Genomic DNA, 11,957 nt, shown 5'->3' with positions numbered 1-11,957 from the left:
TCTACCATTTTGCCTTTTGTATTATATATATCATATCTGACTTTCCTTCTTTCTGCACTCTTCTCCATGTCTCTCTCTTCTGTCTTTTTGTATCTGAGTCTAGTGCTCCCTTTAGTATTTCTTGCAGAGCTGGTTTCTTGGTCACAAATTCTCTCAGTGACTTTTTGTCTGAGAATGTTTTAATTTCTCCCTCATTTTTGAAGGACAATTTTGCTGGATATAGGAGTCTTGGTTGGCAGTTTTTCTCTTTTAGTAATTTAAATATATCATCCCACTGTCTTCTAGCTTCCATGGTTTCTGCTGAGAAATCTACACATAGTCTTATTGGGTTTCCCTTGTATGTGATGGATTGTTTTTCTCTTGCTGCTTTCAAGATCCTCTCTTTCTCTTTGACCTCTGACATTCTAACTAATAAGTGTCTTGGGGAACGCCTATTTGGGTCTAATCTCTTTGGGGTGCGCTGCACTTCTTGGATCTGTAATTTTAGGTCTTTCATAAGAGTTGGGAAATTTTCAGTGATAATTTCTTCCATTAGTTTTTCTCCTCCTTTTCCCTTCTCTTCTCCTTCTGGGACACCCACAACACGTATATTTGTGCGAATCATATTGTCCTTGAGTTCCCTGATACCCTGTTTGAATTTTTCCATTCTTTTCTGGATAGTTTCTGTTTCTTTTTGGAATTCAGATGTTCCATCCTCCAAATCACTAATTCTATCTTCTATCTCTTTAAATCTATCATTGAAGGTATCCATTGTTTTTTCCATCTTTTCTACTTTATCCTTCACTTCCATAAGCTCTGTGATTTGTTCTTTCAGTTTTTCTATTTCTTCTTTTTGATCAGCCCATGTCTTCTTCATGTCCTCCCTCAATTTATCGATTTCGTTTTTGAAGAGGTTTTCATTTCTGTTTGTATATTCAGCATTAGTTATTTCAACTCCTGTATCTCATTTGAACTATTGGTTTGTTCCTTTGACTGGGCCATATTTTCAATTTTCTGAGCGTGATCCATTATCTTCTGCTGGCGTCTGGGCATTTAGTCAGATTTCCCTGGGTGTTGGACCCCACAGGTTGAAAAATGTTTCTGTGAAATCTCTGGGTTCTGTTTTTCTTATCCTGCCCAGTAGGTGGCGCTTGTGGCACATGTTTGTCTACAGGGTCCACCACTAAAAGTTGCTGTGGGTCCTTTAACTCTGGAAAACTCTCGCTGTAGGGGAGGTTTGGCAGCCAAAGCATCTTGGAAGAGTGCCAGCCGGCCCGGGGGTCTGAACACGGGGAGGGTCGCTGGCCGCCGCAGCACGGGAGAGCGCCTGACTGAATTTCCTAGTTGGCTCGGGGCGCCAAGCGTGGCAGAAGGGCGCCAGCTGTGCATCCCGGGAGAGTGCACTGTTCCCAGCTGGACCGGGGAGTCACATGTTTGGAAGGGACCCCCTGGTCACCGTTCTCCGCAGTCTGGGGATTTTCGACCCAACTCTCTCAGTTGGTTCAGGGGGTCTTGTGTGGTGCGGGCGCCAGCCGCCACGGCCCAAGGGGACCGCCTGCCGAATTCTGCCAGCTGGCCTGGGAAGGAGGAAGGGAGGGACTCCGACCACTTGCCGTCCCGCCCAGGAAAACCCACGCCCCTCGGCGATCTCACCGGAGCTGGTTCTCCCAGACAGTCAGCCATTCCAGGATGGGGTACGCCGTCCCTTTGATCTCCGTCGTGGCTCCGGGAGCTGCTCTGTATTGTCTCCACTCCCCCAGTAGCTGTTCTGGAGGAGGAAAGGTGAGGGTGGCAAGGCTGTCAAGGCTGGTGGCGGAGGAGCCAGTGAAGACGGAAGAGGGCACCGTGGTGGTTGGAGAGCCGCCGGAGCAGGAGGGGGAAGAGGAGAGGGGAGAGGAGGGTGGGCGGGTCGGCTGCTGCGGGGTGTGGGCGCCGCGTGGACAAAGAGGGGAGAGGAGGGCGGGCGGGTTGGCTCTGGGAGCTTCTTAATGACTAATTCAATTTCTTTACTTGTGATTGGTTTGTTGAGGTTGTCTATTTCTTCTTGAGTCAATGTTGGTTGTTCATTCCTTTCTAGGAAGTTGTCCATTTCATCTACATTGTCTAGTTTATTAGCATAAAGTTGTTCATAGTATCCTCTCATTACCTCCTTTATTTCTGCAGAGTCAGTGGTTATGTCTCCTCTTCCATTTCTGATTTTATTTATTTGTATCCTCTCTCTCCTTCTTTTTGTCAGCCTTGCTAAGGGTTCATCAATCTTACTGATTTTCTCATAGAACCAGTTCTGATTGTCTCAATTGTTTTCATGTCTCAGTTTCATTTATTTCTGCTCTAGTCTCCGTTCTTTCTTTCCTTTTGCTTGCTTTGGGGTTAGTGTGCTGTTCTTTCTGTAGTTCTTCCAAGTGAACAGTTAATTCCTCGATTTCTGTTCTTCTTTTTTGATACAGGCATTTAGGGGAATAAATTTCCCTTTTAGCATTGCCTTTGCTGCATACTGTAAATTTTGATGTGTTGTGTTTTCATTTTCGTTTGCCTCAAGATATTTACTGATTTCTCTTGTAATTTCTTCCTTGACCCACTGGTTGTTTAAGAGTGTGTTGTTGAGCCTCCATATATTTGTGAATTTTCTGGCCCTCTGCCTATTAATGATTTCCAACTTCATTCCATTATGATCCAATAATGTGTGTTTTGTATGATTTCAATCTTTATAAATTTATTGAGACTTGCTTTGTGACCTGGCATATGGTCTTTCCTTGAAAATTATCCATAAGCACTTGAGAAAAATATGTTTCCTGCTGTTGTGGCATATAATGTTCTGTAAATATCTGTTAAGTATAGTTCATTTATCATATTATTCAAAATCTCTGCTTCCTTATAGGATCCTCTGTCTCAATGTTCTATCCATTGATGAAAGTGGGGAATTGAAGTCTCCAACTGTTTTGGTAGAGGTGTCTACGTCTCCGTTTAGTATTATCATACTGTGCCTCATGTATTTTGGAGCACTGTGGCTCGGTGCACATAAAGAGTTATGATTGTTACATCTTCTCATTGTATTGTTCCTTATATAAATATATAGTACTCTTCTTTGTCTGTTTTAATTGTTTTACATTTGAAGTCTAATTTGTTGGATATTAGTATAGCTACTAATATACTAATATTGTTTGCAGGCAGTATTTTTTCCCAACCTTTCAGTTTCAACCTGTGTTTATCCTTGGCTCTAAAATGCGTCTCCTGTCAGCAGCATATAGATGGATCCTGTTTTTTAATCCGTTCTGCCAGTCTATGTCTTTTGATTGGGGAGTTAATCCATTAACATTTAGTGTTATTATTGTAAGGGCAGTACTTTCTTCTGCCATTTTGCCTTTTTGGATATTATATGTCATATCTAATTTTTCTTCTTTTACCTTTACTGATAGTATTCATTTCTACACTCTTCTCCACACCTTTCTCCTGTCTTTTTTCTGTCTCTCTCTAGTGCTCCCTTTAGTCTTTCTTGCAGAGCCGGTGTCTTGGTCACAGATTGTCTCATTATTTTTGCCTGAAAATGTTTTAATTTCCGCCTCATTTTTGAAGGACAATTTTGCTGGATATAGAATTCTTGGTTGGCAGTTTTTCTCTTTTAATATCTTATATATATCATACCACTGCCTTCTTTCCGCCATGGTTTCTGCTGAGAAATCTATGTATAGTCTTATTAGGCTTCCCTTGTATGTGATGGATTGCCTTTCTCTTGTTGCTTTCAAAATTCCCTCTTTCTCTTTGACATCTGACACTCTGATTAGTGTCGTGGAGTACGTCTATTTGGATCTATTCTGTTTGGGGTATGCTGCACTTATTGGATCTGTAATTTTAAGTCTTTCATAAGAGTTGGGAAATTTTCAGTGATAATTTCTTCCATTAGTTTTTCTCCTCCTTTTCCCTTCTCTTCTCCTTCTGCGACACTCACAACATGTGTATTCGTGCACTCCATGTTGTCATTCAGTTCCCTGAGTCTCTGCTCATATTTTTTCATTCTTTTCCCTATGTTTTCTTTTGCTTGTCAGATTTCAGATGTTTCATCCTCCAGTTCACTAATCCTGTCTTCTGTCTCTTGAAATCTTACATTGTAGGTTTCCATTGTTTTTTTTTTCATCTCTTCTACTGTGCCTTTCATTCCCATAAGTTCTGTGATTTGTTTTTTCAAACTTTCAATTTCTTCTTTTTGTTCGTCCATTTTCTTCTTTATATCTTCCCTCAATTCAGTGATTTTTAATGAGATTTTCCATGTCTTTTCCAACATCCTGAATTAATTATTTCAGCTCCTGTATCTCATTTGAATTGTTGGTTTGTTCCTTTGACTGGGCCATATCTTCAATTTTCCTAGTATGATTAGTTATTTTTCACTGGCATCTAGACATTTAATTTCCTTAATTAGTTTATTCTGGAGATTGTTTTTACTTTTTTACCTAGGATTTTCTTTCTGGATGACTTTGTTGTCTGTTCTTTGACATTCAGTTCATCTTATTCTAGACTTGTAGCATAAGTTTTGTTTAACAGGTTAGAATTATTCAGTTCTTCTTTTCTTGTTTCTTGCCCTGCCTGTATGGTGCCTTTTTTTTTATCCCACTTAGGAAGGTCTACTTAGGTATTATAGACCCTAGTCAGATTTTTCCCAGACCAGACTGACCCTCTCTCAGGAGGAATGAGTCACCTGCATCAGTTTTCCCTGATGTTGAGACCCTGCAGGTTGAAAGACTTTCCTATAAAGCCTGTAGACTTGTGTTTTTCCTATCCTTCCCAGTATGTGCTTGTCTTCCTGTGGGTCCCACCAGCATAAAGTGATGCAGAACCTTTAACTTCAGCAGACTCTCTCTTCTGGGGGTGTTCAACGACAGAGGAGAGGTTGTAGGCTGGCTTTAATCACTTAGGTTTTCCATACCTTGGTGTCTGAAGTAGTTGAGGAAGGGATTCCACCTGAGCTGGGCTCCACCCCTCTCTTGGGGAAGGCATAGCCTCCAGAAGATTACCTCCTTTCATCTGACCAACCTCTTTGTCTCTCAGAAGCTTAATTCTGCCCTTGCCTGGGGCAGTTGAAGCCTGAGAAGCCTTACATTTGTATCCAAAGAGCAGTCAAGCTGTAGAAACACAGCTGGAAAAAGAAATCCTTTTCAGAGCAGGATCCCCATTCCTCCTGTTTGCTAATCAAGAACTTAAGTTGATATGTTGCTCTTTGTGTCTCCAGGTCCTATGTACCCCCTCTTTTCCTTCAGGGTCCAGACCCTTTCAAATATTTTATGCTGTCTGATCCAAAAAAGACTCTGTTTTTTTGTTTTTCTTTTTCTGTTAGCCCTGCCCCCTCTGCACTGGGACAAAAATCAACAACTTCAGCATTTACTCTAGGTTCAGCTGAGCTGGGGGTCTGTTTTTAGTAGTCAAAATTTGTTAATTAATTCTGCAATTGGAACTTGGTTGAGCTCAGCCCCTTGCTGTTAGGAAAGTCTCTTTCCTTTCCCCTCTGGGAAGCAGCTTGTGGGGGAGGAGCGCCAGCCTCCACAGCTTGGGTGACTCACAGTTCTGGGTGGGATCACAGCTGGTCCAGCTTGTCCAGACTGGTGTACATTGTGTGTCTGGTCACTGATGTGGCCCTAGTAGTTGTTCTGTACTGTTCCTGGCTATTTACTAGCTGCTCTGGAGGACAAACTAAATTCCACACCTCACTAAGCAGCCATCTTGGACCTGCTTGCTTGTTTGTTTGGGAAGTGCATGGGCTGGAAATTGAACCCCGTTCTCCTGCATGGCAGGCAAGAATCTACCACTGAATTACCCTTGCACCCCTGTAATCCTTTTTATGTGTTGCTGGGTTCAGGTTGCTTGTAGTTCTTCTTTTCACATAAAGTGAGTTTTTGAAGAATTGGTGTTAATTCTTCCTTAAATGTTTGATGAAATTAATCTGTGGAGCCATCTGAGCTTGGGCATTGTGTATGTGGGTGTAGTTTTTTGATTACTAGTTCATTCTCCTTACTTGTTACAGTTCTATTCAAATGCTCTGTTTCTTTGTGAGTCAGCTTTGACAGTTTGTGTTTTTCTAGGAATTTGTATGCTCCATCTAGATTATCTAATTTGTTGACATATACTTGATAATTGTATTCCCTTATAATTCTTTTTGTTTCTGTGAAGTGGGTGGTGATGCCCCCTCTTTCATTTCTGATTTTATTAATTTAAGTCCTCTTTTTTCTCGTTTAGTATAGCTAAAGAGTTTTCAATTTTGTTCATGTTTTCAAAGAACCAAATTTGGTTTCATTGATATTTTCTATTTCGTCTATTTCTGCTCTAATTTTTATTATATACTTCTGTCTGCTTGCTTTAGGTTTAGCTGCTCTTCTTTATTTTCTAAATGTGAAAGGTTGGGGTTGTTGACTTGAGATCATTATTTTTTAATATAGGCATTTACAGCTATAAATTTCCGTCTAAGAACTGCTTTCACTGTATTGCATAAGTTGTTGTATGTGGTGTTTTTGTTTTCATTCATCTCAAAGTTTCCTTTCCTTCGTGATTTCTTCCTTGACTTATTGGTTATTTAGGAATGTGTTGTTTAATTTCCACATTTTTGTAAATTCCTCAGATTCTTTTTTGTTCCTGATTTCTAATTTTATTCCATTGTGGTCAGAGAACATGCTTTGTAGTACTTCCACTGTTTAACATTTGTTGAAACTTGTTTTACGGCCTAATGTCTGATCTCTTATGAAAAATATACCATGTGCACTTGAGAAGAATGTATATTCCTTTTATAACACAATCTGGAAGTCGCACACATTGATTCCTTTCACAGCCCACTGGCAGCATGTGGATATATGACCTCTACCTAGTTGTAAGGGAGGCTTGAAATGCAATGTCTAACAGTTACATGTGTTCAGTTACAACTTGGAAGTGAAGATTGTTATTACTGAAAGGAAAAAGAGAAGAACAGATACTGGGGGCAATTAGTCAGTCATGGGTAGTGTTATATTGTCTGTATAGTAAGTTGCTCTGAAACTTCAATGACAAATTGTTAACTTAATCAGCATCTTGGGATTGGCTGATTAGCATAGGGATTATTAGAAATAGTTTTTGATTGCATGGCTTGGTGTAACAGGACCTACGGCTTTGTATGAATAAGGTGTAAGAGACCAGCAAACCCAACCAGGAAACTCCAGGAGTCTTTGCTAGTTATCCAGCCCCCTGAGGAGTGGAATACATCAGCCCTGTATCTTTCTTCTTCATGGGCAATTGTGTTGTCTTACCCAGATGAGATGACTATAGCATCTATTTCGTAGTGATCCTTTCTTGGGGTGCTGGCCTTGTAGCTGTAGGCAGAGTGCAGAATAAGGGATCTCACCTATGCTATTATAGGTTGCATGACTATTTGTGACAGCTTACAAAAAGACAGCAATATTTATTTATTAAACATAACAACATACAAACATCTACATTCTTACCGTATGATCATTCCATTCTTGATATATAATTAATTAACTCACAAAATCATCACATAGTTGTATATTCACCATCATGATCATTTCTTAGAACATTTGCATCAATTCAGAAAAAGAAATAAAAAGAAAACAGAAAAAAATTCATACATACCATACCCCTTAACCTCCCTTTCATCGATCACTAGCATTTCAATCTACTAATTTATTTTAACATTTGTTCCCCCTATTATTTCTTTATTTTTAGTCCATATGTTTTACTCGTCAATACAGCAATATTGGTAAGAACACCCTGGTAGGAAGGTTGCTGGGGTGGGGTTATGTTGGCCCTACCTTTCTCACACTACCTGAAGGTACATAATGTTCATCAAAAAAGAATCTGATTTTTGGTGAATGGCATTGGTTTACGTAGGTTTGCTTCAAACCAGGATATACCTGGAGATCATATGCAGACAGAACTTTTTTCTTTCTCCTCTCTGCTTCTCTCTCTGTAAGCTCTGTGTACTGATTTTCCCACGTGATCCCTGGTAGCTATACCTCATAGCTTCTCTTAGTCCTAGTTGAAAGAAATCCCTGGAAAAGGATCCACGTTGTGAGTTATTGTCATTGGCCAGCTTGGTCGTATCACCACCCCTGCAGTACTTATTGTGTCTGAGACTTAGTCACACACCTGCTTCCCTTAAATCCGGTGGTGAGTGGAAGAGGGAAAGGGCCCTGTGCCATTACGAAAAGAAGGATTTGAAACTAGCAGAGCACAGATAATTCACTAAGGGAGTGATTTGTAGGGTGGCCATTCTGTATTGTGCCTGTTTTGTCAAACTGTGCTACAGTTTACATGTGTAACTTTGAGTAATTTACTTCATCTTAGTATTGCGTCCATTGATAATACATGGATAATTTTTACCATGCAAGGTTTTGTGAAGTTTGTTTACAAAGTGCCTGTCACATAAAGGGCATTAATAAGTGAAAATCTGCTGCTGACATTATTATTAATGTCACCATCATCCTTTTTCCCAGGTCCTCATATTTAACAGTATTATTTTTCTAAAACACAACTTAAGAATGTTATTGTCCTTATTGTAAACGTTCAATACATCTCTATTAATTATATAATAGAGTTGAGTTTCTTTAACTCCTTATTATTTTTTTCAAGCTCTTTACTATCTGGCCCCAGAAACCCGTTTTTAGGCTCACCTCTCTATTTCTCTCTGCACTCTCCTTCTGTAAATGCTTCATGTGTTAAGTTTTCTGCATCTGTGCCTTTGTTGATGTTGTGCTTTGGGCTTGGAATGCCCTCTTTTTCATACCTTCCTTCTCTTCTTATCAGAATCCTTAACTTTTTTCTTTAAGTCCCAGATTGAAACTTGAAACCTGATCCCTTTGGTATTGCCTTTCCTGTTTTTACCCCATGGCAGGGAATGTTTTGTTGATCACAGTACTTTGAAATTATATTTAATAATTTATTTTACCCCCTGATTATAATTATTTACATGCTAGTCTTTTTTTTTTTTAAGCGTGATTTTTTAATAGTATAGGCCATTTATCTTGTAGAATGTCTACATTCTGGATTTGTTTGATTGTTTCTTACTTTGTTTTAATTATTTTCAGTTCAGCGGTTCTTAACAATAGTACTAATAGTGGTATCATCATTTGTGCTTCTCTTGCACTTTTTCTATTTACTATAATTGTACTTTAAAATTTGTATTATAGCAGAAGAATATCAAGGATGAATGTTTTGAGTTGACTTTGAGTTGACTTTGCATTCTATCAGGTATTTTTTTTTTAATTTATTTTCTGTTGTAGTAACATACACGTTTTAGTTTCTTAGACTACTCAAAGCAAATACATGAAATGAGTCGAGTTAATGAATGGGAATTTATTCGCTCATGGTTTTGAGGCCAGGAAAATGTCCAAATCAGGATGATGCTTTCTTCCTGAATATGGGTTGCCATTAATCCTTGGCTCCTTTGTCACATGGCAAGGCACATGACGATGTCTGCTGGTCTCTCTCTCCTGTTAGGGATTTTGTTGATTTCAACATCTTGCTTCTGTGGTATTCTCTTATGTCTGAATTTATTCCCTTTATAAAGGACGCCAGTAAGACCCATCCTGATTGAGGTGGGTCACACCTTAATTGAAGTAGCCTGATCAAAAGGTTTTACTTACAAAGGGGTTTATAACCACAGGAATGGATTAAATTTAAAAACATGTTTTTGAGGGGTGCATACAGCTTTATACCACCACAATATATATAACACAATTTCCTATTTTAACAATTTTTTAGTGAACAATCAGTGGCCTTAATTATATATACGTTGTGTTACCATCACCACCTCAAGACTTCTTCATAACCCCCTACAGAAATGTTGTACCCATTAAGCAGAAACTTCTCTTTTCTCCTCCCCCCAGTCCCTTGGTGACTTCTAATTTACTTTTTGTCTTTACAGATTTGCTTATTGTACATATTTCATGTAAGTGGAATCATACAACATTTGTCCTTTTGTGTCTGGCTTATTTCACGTAACATAATGATTTCAAGGTTCATCTAAGTTGTGGCATGTATCAGTTCTTCATTTCTTTTTATGCTGAATTATATTCCGCTGTGTGTTAATACCACATTTTATTTATCCATTTGTCTGTTGATTGATGGTTGGATTGTTTCCACCTTTTGACTATTGTGAATACTGCTGTGGTGAACATTGGTGTACAAGTAACTGTGTCCCTGTTTTCCATTATTTGGGTTATATGAAGTATACACCAAAGAGTAGGATTGCTGAGTCATATGGTAATTTTATGTTTAGTTTTTTTGAAAAACCACTGAACTGTTCTCCTCAGTAGCGACATCATTTTATATTCCCACCAGTAAGGCACAAGAATTCCAATTTTTCTGTATCCTCACCAACACTTGTTATTTTCGGTTTTTTTTCTTGTATAGTGGCCATTTGAGTGGGTGTGAAGTGGTATTTTATTATGGTTTTGACTTGCATTTCCATAATGGCTAATGACATCAGTTGTTTTTGAACCTAATTATTATATTTGTATGTTGCCTTGACACTTTTGGAGAGAAGATAAGTATAGGGTATAGAAAAAGGCCATTAAGTGCTTAGGGAATATTTTTTGTTAACTGTGTTTTCTCTAACTCTATCATTAGTAAAGATCTCTTTTCAACCCTGCTTGATTGTGAGAATTTTTTTCTGAAATATATGGATCCATCTTCTTAAGTAAAATAGAAAGGAGACTCTCTTTAGTACCTCAGAGTAAACGTTTCTGAACATGAGTTCCAATGGCTCAAAACTTAATTTATACAGGTAACTAATTAAATTTGGGGAATATTTACTGGACATCACCTTAGTGCTTATACAGAATGTAGCTTTGCTGGGCTCAGTAAAGGAGACAGACAGGGTAAGTAAAAGTTCATCAATGGATACTTTAAAAAAATTCTTTATTCTTTAATGTAGTACGTGATTGCATTAATTTTTTTCATCATATAGTTGTGCATTTATCACAACTGACTTTTTCTTTTTTGTGAAAAATAACATATATACAAAAAAGCAATGTTTTGAAAACACATCACAACAATTACTTGTAGAAGAGATTTCAGAGTTTGGTATGGGTTACAATTCCACAATTTTATGTTTTTACTTCTAGTTGCTCTAAGATACTGGAGACTAAAAGAAATATCAGTAGAATGATTTAGCAGTCATACTCATTTGTTAAACCCTACCTTCTCTGCATAACTCCACCATCACTATCAATAAATACTTTTTGAGCATCTGTGTTGTGAGGCATAAGCCATTGAGAATAAATCATACGCAGTTCCTACCCTCCATGGAACTTGCAGTCTCATGGGTGAATCAGATGAATAAACCAACCATATGGAATAGGAGTGGGGCCTGCGATGCAAGGTAACACACACCAAAGACTCTGGGAGGTCAGAGATGGGAATCCAAATCAGATGCAGGGTGGCATCTGACGAGTGACAGCAAGGCAGAAAATCTACATTGACCCAGTGTTCTGAGGAACATTGGATGGGGAGTCACAGAGGCAAAAAATGTTGTGACCCATTGGGGGAATTGTAAAGAGTTAAAGCTAACGTATTGTTTCTCAAAGTGCGTAACAATCATCTGGGAGTGATTCTTAAACCCCAGGTGCGATATTCTTAGCCTTTTGGGTGATTCTTAAACTCACTGAAGTTGGAGGTATACTGCTGGGCTAGAGTTAAGAGGTGTAAAGGAGTAGTGAAAGTTTCAGTTAATATATGATGCATTAAAGGTATGTATAGAGTGTTTAAGTTTCCTTGCATAGACTGTAAAACATTTTCATTTAAAACCTGTTAATTCCCCTTTCTTAGGTGGTTATTTTAGGGGAGAAAAGAGGAATATTACTGTAAATCTTATCTCTTTATCCCCAAATGATTATTAAAAAAAATTATCAGTCTATTAACCTTTTATTCATTGAATATTTTTGTTTTTCTTTCAGTCCAAGGACAAAATGATGAGAGGCTCTCGCAGAGGATGTGTTAGACTCAGA

The 11,957-nt window shown here is 38.5% G+C and overlaps 1 protein-coding gene across 9 annotated transcripts in view; it reads left to right on the top strand.

The window, feature by feature from the left end:
- The window catches only part of OSBPL9 (oxysterol binding protein like 9), a 248,303-nt gene that overhangs the window by 55,662 nt on the left and 180,684 nt on the right, over positions 1-11,957 (top strand). For all 9 annotated transcript variants that reach the window (XM_077149691.1, XM_077149681.1, XM_077149682.1 and 6 more), the window contains one exon: positions 11,907-11,957. In XM_077149691.1, coding sequence (XP_077005806.1) covers positions 11,907-11,957 — 51 coding nt within the window. The remainder of the gene's footprint in view (positions 1-11,906) is intronic.

This window comes from Tamandua tetradactyla, chromosome 2, assembly GCF_023851605.1.
Source record: "Tamandua tetradactyla isolate mTamTet1 chromosome 2, mTamTet1.pri, whole genome shotgun sequence".
Classification (NCBI taxonomy): domain Eukaryota; kingdom Metazoa; phylum Chordata; class Mammalia; order Pilosa; family Myrmecophagidae; genus Tamandua; species Tamandua tetradactyla.
Note: the sequence above shows the minus strand (reverse complement) of the source record. Positions and strands in the feature narration are given on the sequence as shown.